We start from the raw sequence: 20,819 nt of genomic DNA on the forward strand, positions 1-20,819 counted from the left end.
TTCCTTCAGTGGTAAGAAGACGTACCAGTGGTTTATGATCACTCCTCAGTACACATTCTTTACCCCAAATAAATACTCTAAAATGTTCCAAAGCCCATATGCACGCTAAAGTCTCCCTTTCTATTGTGGAGTATTTTTCTTCAGCAGGAGTAAGAGCCCTAGAAGCATGTGCAATAACGACCTCTTTTCCTTCCTTAGTCTTTTGAGTAAACACAGCTCCTAAGCCCTTCGAGCTAGCATCAGTGGTGATGATATTTTGTAAAGATGGATCAAAACAGGAAAGAGCATTGGCAGAACAAATGGCACCTTTCACATCACAAAACTCCTTCTCACATTCATTGGTCCATTCAAAAGCAACCCTATTCTTAATTAACTGCCTAATGCTGTATGTTCTGCATGAAAAATCAGGTACATACCTGGCGTAAAATTCCACTAGTCCTAAAAATGATCTTACATCATCCTTTGATTGAGGATGAGGTGCAGACTTAATTGCTTCTAAAAGAGAAGGTTTAGGTTTGATACCTTCTTCACAGAGCTCATGTCCCAAGTAATTCACAGAATGAACACCAAATTTGCATTTTTCATGCTTTATAGTGAGGCCATGTGCATTAAGTGCACCTAACACCTCTTCTAAAGCAGAGATATGTTTGTCTTTGTCATCATTAAACACCAGAATATCATCCTGAAAGCAGATGGCATTTTTACAGTCTTTCAGGATATCTTGTATTACTCTTTGAAAAATGGCTGCTGCAGATGCCAAACCGAAAGGCATCCTGTTGAATCTGAAACACCCAAAAGGTGTAATGAATGCGGTTAAGTCCTTACTTTTTTCATTAAGTTCTATCTGGTGATAAGCCGCAGATAAATCTATGGTTGAGAAAAACTTAGAACCACCAACCACAGATAGCATCTCTGAAATACGGGGAAGAGGAAATTGATCTATAATGATATTATTGTTGAGGTGGCGAAGGTCGATGCAGAGTCTCACCTTACCATTGGCCCGTCTGGCAACCACTATGGGCGAAACCCATTCAGATGATTCGATTCTTTCTATTATGCCTCCTTCCACTAGACCATCTAACTCATTTTTTACTTCTTCCCTGACAGCAAAAGGTATATTTCTTGCTTTGTGTACTTTTGGGCAAGAATTCTCTTTTAACCGAATTTCATGTTTAAAGTTGGTTAACCTCCCAATACCTTTCGAAAAAACATTAGGAAATTTACTTAACATTAGTGAAGAAATCCCATTCTGTTCGTCAACTAACATTACAGGATTGGGACTATTGGGATCAAGTATGATATCAAGTTTACCACAATCAAACCAACTAAGCACTGAAGGACCTTTCTTTGAAACATATAATTTTGCAATACATTTTCTATTTTTGAATCTGAAAACTAGAGTCCTGAACCCTAAAATGTCTATTGTTCCGCCAGAATACCCTTCTGGGTTGATGTCACTTTCCTCTAGATGACTGCTTAATCTAGGAACAAACATTTTATTCCAAACGGATTCACACACAATAGAATAAGGAGATCCAGAATCTGCATACATGTTAATCTTTACACCACCAATAATCATATCACATAAGGGTTTTTTCTTAATGGTGGTATCATTAACATTCAGGATGGCAGATTCCTTTATATTAAGAACAAAAGAACAGTTGTTAGAATAATCATTGAGGTCCTCATCATCACTATAGTCGCTTAATTCAATGCACTTCACCTTCTGGTTAATTTTACTCCTTCTACATGCAGAAGTGAAATGACCCATTAAGCCACAGTTTGAACATTTCTGTTTTAGACCAGGACAAATTTTGTTATTGGCTAAATGTGACTTACTGTTGCACCTAAAACATCTTAAATTATTCTTGGAGTCTTCAGAATTTCCTTTTTGAGGAAATGTTTGTTTCTTTTTAGAAAAATCTCTATTTTTGTTATCATACTTTTGGTTAATCTTTGATACAATGTCTTTACTGACAGAGACTTCCTTCCCTTTGACTTGTTGTGCACTCCTACAAGAGAGTTCTGCTTTTCTTACAATGGATAAAATGAAATCTAAGTTCTCATCACCATTGATCCACAACCTCTCCTGTATAGTTTCATTTTTTGAGTGCATGACAACCTGATCTCTAATGAAATCTTCTTGTAAGTTGCCAAATTTACAATCTAATGCAAGAGTTTTTAAAGAAGATACAAAATTGTCAACAGATTCCTCAGTTAATTGTTTTCTCTGGAAAAACTTGAATCTAGAAATTCCTATACACACTTTAGGAGAACAATATTTGTCAAAATCATAAATAGCCTTATCAAAGACATTCATATCTCCACTGGCTTGTGAAATGGGTAATTGATTAAATGCTTTCAGACCCTCTGGTCCTAGTGAATGTAAAAAAATACCCTTTTTTTCAGGAGCTTTCATCTTACCATTTGCATCTAAAGTTTCTATGTAATTTAAGAAGTATGCCTTCCATTCTATCCATGGCATGCAAGGAGAACTACCTGCCGACCAGTAACTTTGTGGTGGAGAAAGAGTGTATCCTTGTGCACACATAATGAAGTATAATAAAGGCTTAATCAAGATTCAATATAAAAGTACAAGTGGTATAACTCAATGAAGATAAATCAAAGTACTTGTGAATAGTTGATGAAGGAGAAGAAAAACGAGTAGTTCCAAGTTCCTTCCAGAAAAACGACGTTTTGCTGTATAAACTCTGTATATGCTGAAGCAAAATCAAAGAATTCACCTTCCTTCCCTTTCTTCCTCTCGCTCCGTAGGTCAAAAATGACTTTCACCGTTTTTTTTTTTAAAGTAACTGAAGGTAAACGGAGAAGCGAGAAGTCACCTCTTTACTTTTAATTAAAATAGACGAAGAGTAGCGTCTTACGGAAATGCGCTAATCATTTTTCGCCCATAATCCTCTTCCGCTCACAATCATCCACACGGAGAAAGTATGCGCATACAGCGTGCAGCAGAAAACTGGAGCGAAGACAAGAAAAGGTACGTAGGAAGGGTTAATATATATAAAATCAAACCACAGTAGATCGGTGACAGTCCGACTTGTAGTAGTTAAATCTCGTTGAAATTGAAGAGATGAGACACGTATTGGTATTCAGTAACGTGTTCAAAATCCATCGAATATTTGTAAAGTAAAATAAAATGTCAGGAAAAGCCTCCAAATGGTCCGTAAATGCTCCGTCCCTCGTCGCCAAATTGTTAAATCAATATCCAGGAATACAAATTGTGTAGAAAATAAGTTTATTCCAAGATAGGAGGCAATCCCCGGCACACATCCGATGGTTCCGTGCAACAGCAGTAACTGATCTACATTTTCTGAATAACACAGTATGGTACGTTGTAAACAGCACAGTGTAGCGAGGAATACACATTTGAAAGAATACATGTCACGAGGAATGCACATTTGAAAGGATACATGTCACGAGATATATTTGAAGGTAAATACACTCACGAGCTAGACGCGAGTCTGTGCACGTGAATGCCAGCGCGAAGCAGACAAGCACGAGATGACATGAGAACACAACAATTTGTCACCCAAATTTTGACTACAGTGAATGTACTAGGACTGCAGTTCATAACTATGTTATGACCGTCCTGCCTACTTAGGTAACAGTTTTTACTTTTAAGGTTCATGTCCTATCCTATCTGCATTTTAGAAGGGGGTCATTTTAGAAGGGGGTTCTGCATTTCTCAATCAATCATAAATTTGTAAAGTGCAGCAAAGCACCCTATGAGGGTCTTAAGGTGCTGGGGTTGCTTGCTGCATCGTGGTCATCTATTCACTCAAACAACCAGGTCTTGAGTTCTTTCCTGAATTACCGGAGCGATGAGGCGGTCCTGAGGTCTCTCTGGGGCTTCTCTCACCCACATTGCATGCAGTGCCCTCATTCTTCACTTTCTAACGGTCCAATCTGACTGTCATCTGTCACAAACACAAAAGGGAAATAACTGTTACCTCAATGCTGCTTAACGTGGAATTCTGATGGTCCACTTGGATGCTGGCAACCTCAGGGTACACCTCTCAATCTGCGGCAATCAAATGGAGCATAGAAGGGTCAATCAATCAAGCAGCATCTGTAGAGCACAACACTGTCACCCCTAGGGGTATCTGGGTCTCCATCGAAGAGCCAGGTCTTGAGTCTGTTTCTGAAGTCAGCCAGCGAGGGTGATGTACGGAGCTGGAGGGGAAGGTCGTTCCAGGTCTCGGCAGTGAGGTAGGAGAAGGAGCGGCCATGGCTGCAGCTGTGACGGATGCAGGGGTGGGTGCGAGGGCGAGTGAAGTGAAGTGCAGGTGTCTAGCCGGTTAAGCGATTCAGCAAAACACAGATTATGTTCTCCAAAAACTAGGTGCCTCTCTCTGGATAGCCAAAGAGGACCTGGTAGAGCTCTAAACAGTGAGAGCTACCCAAGGGGCTGCCGGCAAAAAGGTATGATCAGGAGCACGCCTGGAGCTCCTTGCCTCATGCCCGTCTCTCTTCAGACTGACTCTCCTTCACATCAGAACTAGCTCCAGAATTCCAGTGGTGACATCACAGAAGGCTTCAGTTCCAGCTGGCATTCAAACATTCTGTACCTATATATTCATACATATGCTGTGCAGATAAACTAAAGATAAAGAGCACAGGAAAGTGTTTCCCAAGTCAGTAAACAAATGTTACTCTGACTCCTGTTTTTGGGTCAATGACACTGAAATACATTGCATTGCAGCATAACTCCCGCAAGCATTTGCATTATCTTCCTCATATATGCCACGAATGTCAGTTGCAGTAGCCCAGACAGAGCTCCGTAGGAACCCTGCGTGGTTTGTAAGCTTAGAGTACAACAACAAAGTATATGTTTGTCAGTTCATAGTTGCTGGCCACATTTTATGTGCACGTCGCAAGCCAGCATGACACAGAGTTCTCTTAATATGGCGTCTCAAATTCCTGGAAGAGACAAGTCGATAGCCTAGTGTGTGGGAATCCTAATGGTTACTTGAGGGTACCTAGCTCATAGGTCTTTCGGGCCTCTATATCGGTCGTACATTTCTATGTGTTTGTTAGAATGCCCATTGTTTGTACTTTTATTCTAAGCAAACAGGCTTTTCCCAGCCTCTTCCCAGTCACTGCTGCAATGGTCTTTGCAGTGCTTAATTTGAGCAGATGGTTTCCTATGCTTGGCACTGACACCTAATTGTCAACACCAGCACCTTTGACAGTCTGCCACATGGTTGAAATGTTTGCCTATTTTATAGATGAGCACAACAGCTGTTTATTAATTCAATATACATTAAACATAATTATATCTGCTGCCCAAGCCATTGTTATGGCGTTGGTTGGCCTGGAAGAGTCTGAACTGCCACACTTGTAGGGGTGAGATGGTCAGCAGTTGTGTTGGTACTGTCATTGGCAGCGCGGCAGGGGCTATCAGTGGTGCAAGCTACTGTGGACTCCTGACGAGGGCCCTGGCACTTATGGTTTTTACAAACTAAGCATTGGGTCTTAGTGCACACCCTATTGACAGGAGGTATGATGCAATCACAGACATAGCAACAAACTCTCGGTATTTCCCTGCAATGAAATAGTACAGTGGAGTTTGAATAACTATCAGGGCAAACGACATACTGGCTAGTGGAATTGTTTTGAATTTTGATACTCTTCCTAGGAGTGACTTTATGCTCCTTGTAAAGGAAGGCCGGGGTAGTTTCCTGTAAAATCCATAGTGGAAGATGAGAAGATGGTAGCGGACAGGCACTTCTAGTGGCTGGTTGTCAATGTCCTATTTGTGTGTTTGACATTTCCTTCATGTTTTTGTGGTTTGTTCTATATAATCGCCTCTATATAGCCAGTGAGGCTGTCTATATAGAGGCGCTAAAGTCCAATAGGAAGCCAGTTTAGGAGCAAAGTGTCGTTTTGTACAGTTCAGTGTTGATTTCCAAATTCCCTGCTTTACAGAGGGTCGGTTCACATGTTTCATAGGCCTTTGGGGTACCCGTCCTGGATAGTTTGAAAAGACCCCTGTTTCAGCTTGTGTTTATAGGAATGGAATTTGGTCTTGTGAGCTCAAGTATCCAAGGGCTTGATGTATTATTAAATTGTTTAATCGCAAAGGTTGTGATTCGCAAAATCACAGGCTTTGTAATGTTATGTTTAGTATATTTGTAAAGCGCACTATCACCAGGGACGGTATCCTGGCACTGAGCAGGTGTGAGTCTAGCCTCGCCTTGGGCTAGGGGGGTCTATCCGAAGAGCCAGTTCTTCAGTTTCTTGTAGAACTCAAGAAAAGAGGAGATGTGTAGTGAGAGGTCTAATCTGTGACCACCAACTTCAGGGATGCAATGTATAGAACGCCTTCTGTGACTCTTAATAATTTGGTATTACGAAAGGGGTGTGATAGCCCCCCACTTTAACTGTGATTCATAGTGAAATGTTTTGTTTTTTATCATAATTGCAGTTGCATACCATTGATCCCTGCTCCCCTAGATATCTTCCCAAATGAGTGACTTTTTTTTTAAAGAGCAGCACCTGCTTTTTTACGGTAAGCAGGCTGCTTTAAAAAAAAAGTTTCCCACTTAGAAATGAAAATGCAGGGAAGGAGCTTTACTGCCCATTGCCGACCACCATCTCTACATTCACAGCCAATACCAGGGGGTCGTAAATAGTGACCTTCCTAATTAATATTCATTAGGCAGATAATCTTGTGGCCCATTAGGAATGGACAGATTAAGGTGCACTGGCATTGTCTATAGGGTGCGACATAAATTGCATCCCTGTTTGTAAACCAGTTCATTTGCCCTTAGAGCGGCACAAGACCAAATATGCTGGTTACTTGGTGTATGAAGTTGAACTACGGGTGGTGCTGGTCTCACATGCTGAGGTCCAGTCGTGGCTGCTGCCCACTCTACATGGTGGGGCAGTGCGGGGGCAGCATGGTGAAAAATAAATATACACTTACTTTTTACTTGTGTGCCTCACTGCTCCAGGCACTGCAGTTCCCATGAGCACAGGCTCCCAGCTCACCACGCAATCCCAGCGATTGTCTCATGCTATGACTCCCATTATGGGAGAAGCAATGGGATTGGGTGCAGCGGGCCGGTGTCACACTTCAGCAGGGACTGGAAGCCTGTGCTCCGGAGCCCTGCAGATATCACCAAGTGCGCATGGTGGTTTGGCTGCCTGTGGACGGACGGCCAAACCGACATGCGCACTTTCAGTGCCCACTGCTCTTCCTCCCCCTGCCGATGAGGCTGCGACCTGGCCCCGCAGAGCCCCAGACTCGACGGGCTCAGCAAACTCAGCCGAGTCAATGAAAAACAAAATGATAATAAAAGTTTTTTATTATCGTTTTATTTTTCATTTTCTGCCTTTACGCAGTGGGGCGACACTCCTCCGCCATAGCTGAGGTCAGAATAAACCTAGAAAAGAGGCACAGTGCAGATGTTTGCCAGAGTGGCAGAAGCTTGTGACTGTCCTCCATTGTCAAGGTGAATGCAAAATACTGGTTCTGGAGTACCGGTGCCCAAAGCAAACTGGGATTTGGTGGGATAGAAACACACAACCAAAAGGAGCGCAACCATCAGAAACCGTTTCCAGACTAATAAGTGCAGGCATCCCAATTAGAGTTCAGCGGGCCCTTGGCTGATGTGGAGAAGGGAAGCATAGGCAGCAAGACCAGTTCCATGTGGGCTACATGTGTTAGCTACACACGGGATAGAATGTCCACAAGAACTAAGTAACCTGGTTGGGTTCCTCCATCTTACCTGCAATCATCATATCACCAACTTTCAGGGTAGAAGTAATGTGGAGGACTGATTAGATTTTCCTTCAGAGGATCATTCACCATGTTACAGGGACACATGTACAAAAAGGTACAGGCCCTTGACTTATTAAACAGATATTACCAGTCTCTCCATAGCCTGGTGAACGTGCAATGTGGGGTATCATTTGGGTTTTACTCACAGTTTGACAGACATGCGTGTTCCGCTGGGGTCAAGGGAACCACACACATCACATCCACTAGGCTGGAGATGTCAGATCCAAAGAGGGGAACTACATAGTCATCCAGAAACACCTACGGTGGATATTACTGCTTTCTTTGCAGTGCAAGACTTTGGTCAGAGCCATACCCTGAGGATTTAACTCTTCTCATTGCCAGACACAATTCTGTGCTGTCCCCGGCTAGGGCATCATGTTCCACTACAGTTATCATGTTTTGATGAAAAATGAAAAACAACCATTTGTTTGTATTTTTGAGATTTTACAAGTTCAGAGATATGTTAGATAGATACTATGCAGGTTCAAGTTTTTAATCTTGTACGATTGTTTCAACAGTGTCATTTTGCAGCCACCAAAATGAAGAATGCTAATAGAAGGCAAGGGTTGTTTTTAGTTAAAACTGCTCACTTTGAAGTCCTCCTCTTAGCTGACCTCTTCCTACCCACCTTCTCACTGCCAGTGCTCCCACTTCCTATATGCTAGTGTGTCATAGGTACCGAATACTGGCAAGCCAGCCTTGCTGTCCAAACCCGCCTGCCCATTTCCGGCATCCTTCTGAATCTCAGAGACTTTCAATAGCCATTTTGTATTCATCCTCTAACCTTATACAAGAGTTCAAAGTTTATTGTGCACATTTAAAAATTGAGACAGACATAGGGCTTCGACTAAGACTAAACAGTTAACAGACATTGGCCAATAAATGTGGATGTCCTGATTGCCCAAGTAGGCCTACCCCCACCTCATTTAGAGTGGGAATGGAGTCTTCTCAATGGCGAAGTCATCGCCAGTTCTGACATCAAAAACACCATGTGGGGGGACCTGATGGCTCTTGAAACGGCATAAGAGGAGAACAAAATTACAGGTGTCTCCTCCTATGCTATGCCTTCCAACTTTATTTCTGTCTGAGAGTCCCATATAAATGATGGTGGCCTAAGACAGAAAAATCATTGACATTTCTTTGCAGCACATAGAAACACCTCTTATGCGTATGGGGGCATTAGTTCTGTGATTAATGAAGATGGACTCCCATTTTAAGGGATCTATCTTCAGGAATCACATAAGTGAGAATGGCTGACCTATAGTGATGGTTTTTTTTTTTTATCCCAGACGTCGCTCCAATCAGATATAAAGGCATAGTCGGGAGGGTAGGGGGGACGGCCATGAAAACAGACAGCTCTAGACTAAGCAGCCCAGCCACCTCGGCAAGGTAAAGGTGTTGCTTACACTCAACAATGTCCCATTCCCTTCCGGAGCTCACCATTTCTGTACCACTGGATCTCAGGCTGGAAGCGCTTGATGGTAGGACAGATGATGACGGTGACGCCCAGGCTCTTTGTTTCTCCTTCTCGACCAAAGGCTACTTCGAACGTGTTCAAAAAGTGAATATCAAACCTGGGGCTGTATCCGTATGGGCTGACGCCAACTGTGACAAAAAGATCAAGAAATGCATTTATGTCAATTAATCAAAAATATTTAATGTCCACGATGCAAGAGATAATGGAGAGGTCAAGTGGTGGGACATGTTACAACCTGGTTCAAATTGATATTGTTTCCAACTTCATTTAGGTGTGTAGACATCACAACAATCAATCGCTATTATATGTGGTACTAGGGTATGCATGCAAGAATCCAGCCTTTCATAGATACTATCAGACCAGGCTTCCAGGATATTATACACTCTTCTATATTTACAATCTCTTTCCTACTTCGAGAACTCGGGGCATTTCTAGCAATATATGATTGAATACATGGATGACTGACAGGATGGATGGGCTTATATATGAGTGAAATGATTCCATATATTTGACTGTGTTTTTATAACATTTTCTAATAATGATAATTGAGATGAAGGCAGGTGGTCTCTGAATACAGTTCTTCACATTGATTAACATTAAACACACGTGTCTGTGCTTTAAAAATTACACGCCATATCAGTAGGAAACATCCATACAGAAGGCAGAAATTCAAACTAAGTTCAGTGGGAGTGATCAAAGCTGTGTCACTTAGATTAACAGAATCCTGTACATGGATGGTGCAGTAAAACATTTGAGTGACCAGACCAGCGGACAAGGTTCATGCTCCAAATCGTGCATGTCCCACTCACAAACTGTTATCACGTTGGTTCCTACTAAAATAGGTATATCATAACTTCTGTGCCAGCCTTTCTGCCGGCCTTTCAGGGAACAGTGTGAAATGGAAGAAAATGAAAGATTAAAGTCTGTAATATTTTTGCTCGAATGTTCAATAGAGCTCATGCATTGGCAAGACTGCCTTTGGTGAACTGACACTTTTGTTTCATTGGGTCCAGTCACAGTCAACGTCACAACGTCTCCAAACATCAGCCAAGTCTGGGGGTCACTGGGCTGAATTCCAGAAGGTCCCTGATTCAATGAATTCCATTGCATTGGATGACAACAATCATCTGTCAGGGGCGGTTAGTGTGTGCTTTACAAATATACGCCTTATGTCAAGATATGATTGGTTGGAGGCGCAAAGCACAAAAATCCATCACATTGCTCAAAGATACCTTTCTACTCTGGCTTCTTGCCCCTGCTTCTGCTCTTCAATGAGAATTAAGAGATGAATCGTGTAAAACTCATATTTTTGAGGAGGGGCCCTGTGCTTCAGCCTGAGTTACTTCACCTATTCCTGAGCAGGAACTGGATGTGTGGCTGTTGGTGATGCACTCTCCTAGACAAGAGGTCAATCCTATAAGATAATATAGTGGACAGACGTCTAGTGTTCATGCCAGGGAAGACTTAAGTGCATTTTCTGATGGCTTTCAAGCTGTCGGAGCCGATGCACAAATATAATCTGGAAATAGCCAGTGCTGGAAATGGAAAAATAGAAGTGCAGGCACTCTGTACCAGAGTACCTGCTTGTTTCTGAGAAGTGCTGGTACTCTCCAATTAAAAGTATTACCTTTTTCTTAAAAAATGCAGGTACTCTTCCTCTCAAAATAAAAAAGTGCCGGTACTCAGTACCGAACAGTACCAGCCAATTTAAAGCACTGGAAACCGAAATGAAATGAGCAGGTTTCTAAAAAGCCTTAGGGTGGAAGAGGCTGAATGCATTCTTTGCAGACAACCACAGAACAGCGGAGCGCTTCTAGAGCCGCTATTATTAAAACATTAGTGTAGAAGCACTCTCTCCTGTGGCTAGGGCTGCAATCACCATAGAAAGAGGACTTACTGGTATGTTAGTCGCACTGCTAGGCTTGTTGGAATAATGGTTGGAATTTGTAAGGACTCAGGGCCATATTTATGGCCAAGTCATGCAGCACAACGCAGTACATCACCTTACTGCACTGGGTGACAGGGAAAGGGCAGGAATGTGCCGAACTTAAGTCAATACGACACATTCCGTCCTTTTCCCCTGCGCTGGCGGCCTTTTGGCTGCTTAGCTCCAACGCAGGCACGTTGCCTGTATTGTAAGGAGGATTGATTTTGTGCAGGAAGGGGCACCTTCCAGCACAAAAACAACCCCTAAGAATTTTTCCTCTTTCAATGTGTGCTGCATTCTACAGCATACACAAAAAGGGAAAACGAGGAGAAATAACAATATTTTTTTTCGTCAGGGTTCACCAGGGGAGGTGTAGGTTTTTGGCGCATTCCCAGATCTTCCACTTCTGGTAAAACTTGGACTGCATCAGAATCCATGGGTTTTGCATGGGAACACCCATGCAATTCCCATGGAAACGCCTCCTTGGGGCAGAGTAGTTTGAGACAGTGATTTGCACTGCGTTACATTACTCGAGATTTATGAAGCCACTGTGGACCACGCAAGGTGGCCTTGCATGGCTTCATTAATCCATGCTGGACGTGGGTCTCGTGCTGTCCATGCCACTGGGGTCAAGCTAGCCTGGCTTATGAGAGGTGAAACCCTGAAACCGGTCCCAGGATGCCTGTTTCTGGTCCAGGGAGGACCTGGCCTGGCAGTTCGGGCTGGACTGTTCCCATGAGGAGCAGGGTCAAGATTGATTTACATATGGCTGGGTCCAAACTGGGGTGGCACGATGAGCAAAAGAATGATGGATTAAACCCAGATCTGTGACTGGGGGTGAGTGTTTGAAAGGTTTCAGCACTCCGCCCATCATCTTGCTGTGTTTGCTATGTTTGCCCTACGTGGCCAAGGGTATGCCCAGACATGGGTCCCTTGCAGGTTGTGCCACTGGATTCAAGCTAGCCTGGATGATGAGGGGTGTAAACCCGAAACCGGTCCCAGGATGCTTGTTTCCAGTACGGGGAGGACGTGGCCTGGCAGTTCAGGCTGGACTGTTCCCATGAGGAGCTAGGTCAAGGCTGATTTGCATATGGCTGGGCCCAAACGGGGGGGCATAGGGCCAGATGTAGGAGCCCAAATACCGGTCGGTAATGCGGTATTTGGGTTTTCAGATGTAGGGGCCATTATTTTACAGAATCGGTAAATTTACCATAATCGGTAAATTTACCGATTCTGTAAAATACCGAATCGGTATTTTTACCGATTTGGAAAATCCAAATGTAGGTGACACTCCTGAGAGTGCCACAGGCCCTTAAGAGTCAGTATTTTACCACACAATCCTATTGTGTGGTAAAATACCGAATCCAGGTGTGCATGCACATCTGTGCATGCACACTGTGCAATGTGACACACAGACATGCCCTTAGGGCATGTATGTGTGCCACATGTTACCCGTGCCTGTATTCGGGGTGCTAGAGGGTGTCAAAGTGACACCACCTGCACCCTTGCAGGATTCGGTATTTACCGAAACGGTAAATACCGATTCGGTATTGCCCATTGATTCCTATGGGCTTCAAGGCCCATAGGAATCAATGGGCAATACCGAATCGGTATTTACCGATTCGGTAAATACCGATTTTTACAGAATCGGTAATTCAAATAAAGAATTTACCTACATCTCCCTCCTTCTATTTTACCGATTCATAAATACTGAATCGGTAAAATTCGGTATTTATGAGTTGGTAAAATAGAATTACCTACATATGGCCCATAGTGAGCAAAAGCACGATGGATTAAACCCAGATCTGTGACTCAGAGTGAGTGGTTGAAAACTTTCAGCACTCCATCCATCATCTTGTTGTGTTTTCTATGTTCGCCCTACGTGGCCAAGGGTATGCCCAGACATGGGTCCCTTGCTCGCTGTGCCACTGGATTCAAGCTAGTCTGGCTGATATGGGGTGAAACCCTGAAACCGGTCCTTGGATGCTTGTTTCTGGTCCAGGAACGATCTAGCCTGAAAGTTTTGGCTGGACTGCTCCCATGAGGAGCAAGGTCAAGACTGATTTGAATATGGCAGGGTCCAAACTGGGGTGACATAGTGAGCAAAACAACAATGGATTAAAACCTGGTCTGTAACTGGGTGTGAGCGGTCGAAAAGTTTCAGCACTCTATCCATCATCTTGAGTTTGCTGTGCTCTCCCCAGAAGCATCACTGTGCAGTGGGTGTGTTTATTACAAGGGTTTCCTCAAAGCCAGTCCTCCGTGAGGTGTTGTGTTGAAATTGAAAAAATGCCCTATCCCTCACTGGATGCGGGAGCTGCTGTTATGAAAGGGCACTGCCCCTCCCTACCAGCTGCATGATGTGTTGTTCTCACGTAGCCTCCCCCCTGTTGTACATGCGTCAGGAGGTAGTGTGCCACCCTCCCCCCACCCCGATTTGACCAGCAACAGACGGTTGTGCTCAAAGCAATCTGCCCCTTCCTTTGTTTTGCCGGGCACATGCTAATCTCATGATCTTGCTCCCTCTGCCCTGTAGTACCAACTCCAAGTGGTGCTGTGCTGTGTTCAAAGCTCTCTGCCCTCTCTGTATTTTACAGGCCGCATTGGGTTCTGTGTTGGAAGTGGTCTGCCCCCTCCCTGTAACAGTCTTCAGGGAGAGTTGTGCTGACGCGGCCTACCCCCCTACCTCTTGTAATGACCACAGCAGGTGCTGTGCTGTAATATCGGCTGCATGGGGTGGTGTACTCGAGCAGACTACGCCCTCCATGTTGTACTGTCCCACAAAAGGCGGTGAGCTCCCTTATATAATCGCCACTAAGAGTGCTGTCCTAAAAGTGCTCACACCCCTTCCATGGGTTACCGGCCGCAGGAGCTGCTCTGCTTCACACAGCCTGCCCCTCCCTATTGAACACTCCACAGGAGGTGCTGTGCTTAAAGCACCCTGCCCCCTCCATATTTTACTGGCCACAGGTGCAGTACCAGTCCAGGAGATGTTGTGCAGATGATGGCATACCCTACCCTTCCTGTTTTGGTCCCTCAAGAAGGTTCTCTGCTCAGTGGCAGCACCCTTCCCTGCTGTGCTAGCTCTTGTAATGGTGGCCGAGCAATACTCCGCACACTCACGGAACTCTGCAAAATTCAGCAGAATTTTTCGGTAACTTTGCGGAATTCCGCGGAGTGAAACTCTGAGCGCTCTGCCCAGGCCTAGAGAGTGCAGTAGTACAGCACGTTGTCTCATCGCACATAGGATTTCCATGAAGTTCAGCATGTTACGTGTATTGTGAATTTGGTCCAGTACGTCTTTGCATCTCTCTGTATGCGAATAACCACTCTCCCTTGTGGTATTGTTTTCTGCACACGTAGGTAAGCAAATCAAGTATCACAACGCTTACGAACAACAGGTTGTTAACTTCACCGGTTTTGGTCTAAGTTATAGTGCGAGTGGTTTATAGACCTACAGCCTTTATGGCTTGTCTAGGGTAGGCAGTCCCTTACAGTTAGCGTTACAGTATGGGAGATGGTAATGCCCTTAGTCTCAGGTTGGGCTGTCAGTGCTCTCCTAGTTCGCAGTCACCTCACTGTGTCATCTCCTTCTAAAAGCCAGTCAGCCTTTCCATCCAGCTGTAAGCCAAAGATGTCTTGCAAAGCACCCTAGGGTCCTCATCCCTAAGAGTCTCGACCTCCACCTGTGCCCAGCGTGTACATTCTGCCCTCCATCTACTAAGGGGTGGGCCAGTCAAGAACTTCCAATGCTGTGGAATGTCCCTGCATGCCACCCCCACAGCCAGATCAAGGAACCTAGTCCTCACCAAATTTCTGGGCCGTCACCCATGAAGGCCTAGGAGGCAGATCTCCGCCCATAACAGCTGAGGTCTACTCAAGGTGTGCTCCAATGACTCAGTAACATGCATCCAGTACCTCTCTATGATCTGCATTCCCACACCATATGCATGAAGCAGCATCCATGCGTGCGACGTTAGGCATCCCAGGTCAGTGGTACGCAGGATCACCTTTACTCTATGGGGGTTTAAATTAAGTGTAATGCAGATAATTGAACTGAATTTAAATCGGGTGTTGCGAGTGTATTTGTATGTGTGTTCTACCGTCCGCTCCTATTCTTTCCCTACAAACTGCCATCCAATATATGTCTCCCATTTAGCCCGCAAACACGGCAGTGTCCGCCGTCATGGCTAATGTCCTTTGATAAAGCCAAGAGATGAGATGACGACCAGGTCCAAAGGTGACCACAGTTTGAATAAGTCATGGGTAGGTGGTTCATGATCTGCTATCCTGAAGAGTCTACGGAGTCCCAGCGTTACTGCCCTATACACTAGGAACTGGCGCTTCTTCAGGTCACTCCCTATTGTGAGCTAATCCAATGTGCACAAGTATCCTTCAGAATAACAGTTCCCCAACATTTCTTTATCTGCTTCTGTTCAGGCTGCGAGAAATCTGCCTCTTGGTGTCTGCAACCCTACCAGATGGGTCCCAGGAGCCTATAATGGGGCTGATCAAACCAGATCAGTTGCCCCATTCCAACAATGGAGGGCTATGTGTAGGAGTCTTGGTTTGCGAGCCGGTGCTAATGTCACTTCAGGCATCATCACTGGTAATTACACCTCTCTGCTCGCCGCTCCAAATTCTCCAGGCTCAGACAGGCCTAGCCCTGCCAGCCATCTAGTCATCTACTGCAATTGGGCGGCATAGTAATAAATTTCAAAATCTGATACTCCCATTCCTCCTTTATTGGTCTGTCTCTGGCACATGCGCAATAACACACTGTTCTGCTGCCCATTCCAGATTAGCTCTGGAGCATGTTTTTTCCAAATATTTTTAATGGAATTTTAAACACCTGATGCATTTCGTTACACATTCCACAACAACATCATCATCAGTAGAGTATTAAAGGCATTACCTATCAAACAGCAATAACTGTACAAAGATTATATAACTAGTCTCCCATGGCATTGACTCATTTATCTTTCAAGACTTTAATTTTCAACTGTACTCAGAACAGTCTGCCTGTATCGTCAAAGTGGTATGATCTCTTCTCTCAGCGGTCGATTAGGCCTGAACAAAGGTTCAGGTATGGGATTTAGGCAATGTGTGTATGTATATCCCCGGTAACTCTGTGTTAGAAGCAATGGGGGAGAGAGGGGCACCCTGGATAAGTCATATGAAATGAGTTTCTCATAGTGGATGGAGGATAATATCACGCACTGTAATAGCCATGTTGAAAAAAATCAGATGCGTATAGGGATGCCTTCCGGGTCCGTATCTGGCTTAGTCACCAAGAATACAGTCACTTGCAACAGTAGATTGGGATGTGGACTGGCCACATCCTGCTGAACCAGCCGAGGCAAGAGAAGACCCTGTTGTGGGTCCAGGCCCAGTAGGTCCAATGTATCATGCTTGGACTCATCAAGCCATCTTGCTATCCATTGCAGTTGTTCTGCCAGGTAGTACATTTCAAAGTCCAATGCCCCCAGGCCACCCTCGTCCGATGGGCACTGCAGCACCTCAAGGGACACCCTATGATTAGTTTGTGAAGTAAGAGGTCTACCATGCAACCGGAATTTGGACCAGGACGTTTGCAAGAAAATACAGCAGCGAGGGAGCATCACTATCTTAAAGACAGCAATTAGAGCTATTAGGGAGAGTTGCAGCGATCTCCAAAAGGTAACAGAACCCATATGAGAATGATATGTTCCCCCCAGATTTCCCTCTCATAGGTCCTCCAGGATATGATATAGTTGGATACTCAGATACCTAAAGGAGGTGGGTGACCACCAAAACCCCCAATGGGATATCCTGCGGGCATAGCTGCCTTCCACACAGGGAAACAGGCAGGTTTTAGTACAGTTGAGGCATAATCCAAACAACCTCCCGAACTCCTCCAGGCGGTCAAACCACTCCTGTGCTGTTCCAGGACCATCTGCCAAATATAAAAGATCATCCGTGTATAGTGAGATGATATGTTCCTGCCTGCCAACTGTAATGCCTATGCCCGCTCCCTCCCTTTGAAACAGTTTAGCCAATGGTTCTATGGCCAGGGTGAAAATTAATAGGGACAGTGGGCAACCCTGTCTGGTCCCCCTAAAAATATCACAAGTAGTGGAGACCGAGGAGCCAGTTCTGAGTCTGGCTGTCGGTTCGGTATATAGTAGCATAACCCATCAAATCCATTCCTCTCTTAGATGCATCTTTCTCATGACTTCCATTAGGAAGTCCCAACGTATTGAGTCAAAAGCCTTCTTAAGGTCAACTGACATGAGCATCGCAGTTGACTGGTGTAGGAAGCTGGCTCTGTATATACTATACCAAAGTGAGGTATAGTGTGCACAGAGTCCAGTGGAACCCCAAAGGTAGGCAGAGGTAAAGTTAGATAGAACCTTACTCTCTATTTGTGGTAGTGTGGTTGAACAGTAAGGCAGTATCAGAGGACAATGTTAAGCATTTGTTGTACCCACTCAATCAGCAAATGATTTCACACACTCAAAGACTGAACTTCAGACCAATTGGTTTTGTATAAAAATATTATTTTAGTTATTTTATTTTCTAGAACCAAGCAAGCCTGGCACAGGGAAGTTGATACATACTTTGCAGTAAATATACAGTTTAAAATGCAATTGTAAATGTACTTTTGAAATGGTTACAATTTGAATTACTTGTAATGCAATACTGTGAAATTATGTACATATACATTGTATCGACTTTGCAATGAAAATTACAGGTAAGTTACTTTTACATTACTTTTGAGATTACTTTTTCTACTCAGTGTGATATGCCTAGATATCACACTGGGACATTTCTTAGAGAAAAGGTCATTAAAATCAATTTTGCACAATTGTTATTTTTCTGGTTTCCATACAAATCAACTCCACACTTAAAACATTTTTTCAGAGAAAAACAGTCAATGGATTCCTCTGGAGAGAAATGAAGAAAACGGTTACCAGGTAAGTAATCGGTCTTTGGAGTTGAGCTTCTAGGGTTAGAACAAGGGTTCCCCCAGAGAAAAGGATGCACTCTCGTTACACCCTCAGCTGTACTAGGGCGGCCGGGTCCAGAGTGCTGAGGCCCAATGTTATTCAATGGGGGATAGGGGGCCTCCGGTATGTGGCTGCTGGCAAGCAGTCCACTGGGTTGTGGGAGCAAAGCTCCTAGATTTTAGCTCAGGGCAAATGGGTAAACAAATTTGCACCAAGGGTGCACCCTCAGCAGCACTAGGGCGGCCGGGTGCAGGGTGCTGTTTTAACGTAGGGCACCCTGTTGGTTACAATGGGGAACCTCTGGTTTGCACAAGCACTGCAGGCAGGGAGATGAAGGTCTTCTGGGTGGGACCACCACTTCAAGAGGTAAGTTGGGAAGGTAGGGGTTGGTTAGGCACTGTTGGTTTGGGCACACAAGGCCGTAGGGCATCAGGTGCAAGGGTGCTTATTGGGGTGGGATCTTCTTACCACCTCCTGGTCGCGGTTAGGGGGGCCTTTTGGATTTAGGCTGCAGGCGTCGGCTGGAGGCTTGAGGCAGGTCAGGGGTTGCGGGATCTTGGATCAGGATCGCCGGGGTGACCTCCTCATGGCGTTTGCCCACTCGAGCTCGGGCCGTGGACTGCGGGTGCAGAGTGGGGCGGATTTGAGGTGTCCGTCGGGAGCCAGAGGTTCCAGGTGAACAAATCTGGTGTTCACGGGAGACAAAGTCTTTGTGCTTCAAAACAGGCAGGTCCTCTGGAGTTTTCGAGGTTGCTGGCTTCTGGATACATCGGGATTTCGCAGGAGCAGGTTCGAGGTGGAGACAAGCTGGTAGGGCTGGGGCCAACTCAGTGGGCGTCTTCCTCTTGTTAGCTTCGGCATGGCTGTTCGGTCCTTCTTCTTTTTTGCTTGTTGCAGGTTCTTGTTTGAGGAAGCAAGGTTCAGGGGTGCCCCTAAATACTATATTTAGGGGTGTTACAGGTAGGTAAAAGGCCGGTACCATTGGGTTCCTTCCCTTATTATGCCACCCTCCAATGGGAGGGGGGCATGAGCCTGTCCCTGGTTGGCTGAGTCCCCCCATCTTCAAGATGGCTTGGACTGAGAGTTGTGCTTCACCTCGCCACCCCCACCTGAGGGGTGGAGTTGGCAAAGGTGGGCACACCTCTCTTCTTCACTTGTTTTTCCTGCTGGTTCTTCCGCCCAAAGTGGGGATCAGAACCAGTGGGGACCAGTTGCAGAGAGCATCAAGTTGCCTGGGGAAGCTCACAAAGGCGGCAATTCTTCAGGTGAATCAAGGCAAGCATCATCACCCATCATGGAGAAGTACAGGACCAGTGACAGCATGACCATTTGTGTTATGTCAATCATTGCCATGATCGGGAGCTGGAGTGTACTTCAAAAAGCCATGCTACCTCTCAGGCCATTTCTGGGTCCATATGGTACACCTTGATCGCCAGGTATTTGAAGGTGCTGAGTGTCCATTGAATTCCCAGCCATTGCACCATGTTTGGGAGGGTCAACGAGGTCTAGAGTTACAGGAAATGCACACGTTTTCTGCCAATTAATGCACAAGCCGATACTTGACCAATATCATCTAAGAGATTGACACACCATTGGCTACCTGAATGGGCCTCCTGCAGGTAAAGGAGTATAGATTATAGACAGGTGTCTCAAGAGAGTACGCGGTAGAGTCATAGAATGTTGAATGAGGTGCTTAGGGATTCTGGTCCTCATGTATGAGTGTGGGAAGGTGAAGCAAGAGCCTAGCCAGGACCTTACTGAGTATTTTATAATCTAGATTTAACATCAACAGAGGGCGGTAAGATGTCTCATCCGCAGAATCTCCAGTGGGTTTCGGGAAAGAAACCATCAGTGCTTCTTGGTAATCTCCAGCACAGGCTCTGCCTCCAGTGCATTCGTATAAGTCTCCGCTAATTTCGGAACAAGATGAGTGGCGAAGGTTTGGTAGAATTCAGCAGGAAGGTCGTCGCTACCGGAGGTCTTACCACACAAGCCTGCTCGTTAATGGCTGCCCTGATTTCAGGTTCTGAAACTGGAGCTCCAAGTTATTGCCTGTCCCCCACCATTAAGCCCCGCAATGTCACCCTTACTAGAAAGACGTCCATCATCTCCTCTGGCACCAGAGCAAGCCTCCCATACAGCCCCCTATAGTGGTCTATGAAGGCTGCCTGTTTGTCTTATTGTGCATGCCACATTTCCCCACTCAATCCCTGGATCTTAGTAATGGGGCACTCTCTTCCCTCCGGACGGACCCGCCATGTCAGAATGAGGGTGCATAAAAACTGCCAATAGTAATCCGAAACCCATTGATTTATCCTGTCAATAGTACAAGTGTTCACCTTGGTCAATGTGCGTTGTCTCAGCTTCAAAGGAAACCCTAGGCTTTACCCACACCAATGCCCCACAGGAGAACACAGAATATCCCTTGGTGTACACAGGTCTGCTCAGTTTGGATGCCTCAGGCCCCTGCAACGCAGGAATGATACCCTATAACATTCCAGGCTAAGAAGGTGTACATCGTCACCCTTTTGATTTAGGGAGTTCAGCAGGCTTGCCTTACAATCTCCCCTCTCACCGTCTTGCATCCCAACAGTTCACCCAATATTCCACCACCACTTC

The 20,819-nt window shown here is 45.1% G+C and overlaps 1 protein-coding gene across 6 annotated transcripts in view; it reads right to left on the bottom strand.

Annotated features, from left to right (window-relative positions):
• MYOM1 (myomesin 1) overlaps window positions 1-20,819 on the bottom strand; it is a 699,631-nt gene that overhangs the window by 481,180 nt on the left and 197,632 nt on the right. For all 6 annotated transcript variants that reach the window (XM_078687471.1, XM_078687468.1, XM_078687469.1 and 3 more), the window contains one exon: window positions 9,248-9,412. In XM_078687471.1, the coding sequence (XP_078543597.1) occupies window positions 9,248-9,412 (165 nt within the window). The remainder of the gene's footprint in view (window positions 1-9,247; window positions 9,413-20,819) is intronic.

Source organism: Lissotriton helveticus, chromosome 4_1 (assembly GCF_964261635.1).
Source record: "Lissotriton helveticus chromosome 4_1, aLisHel1.1, whole genome shotgun sequence".
In the NCBI taxonomy this organism is placed as follows: domain Eukaryota; kingdom Metazoa; phylum Chordata; class Amphibia; order Caudata; family Salamandridae; genus Lissotriton; species Lissotriton helveticus.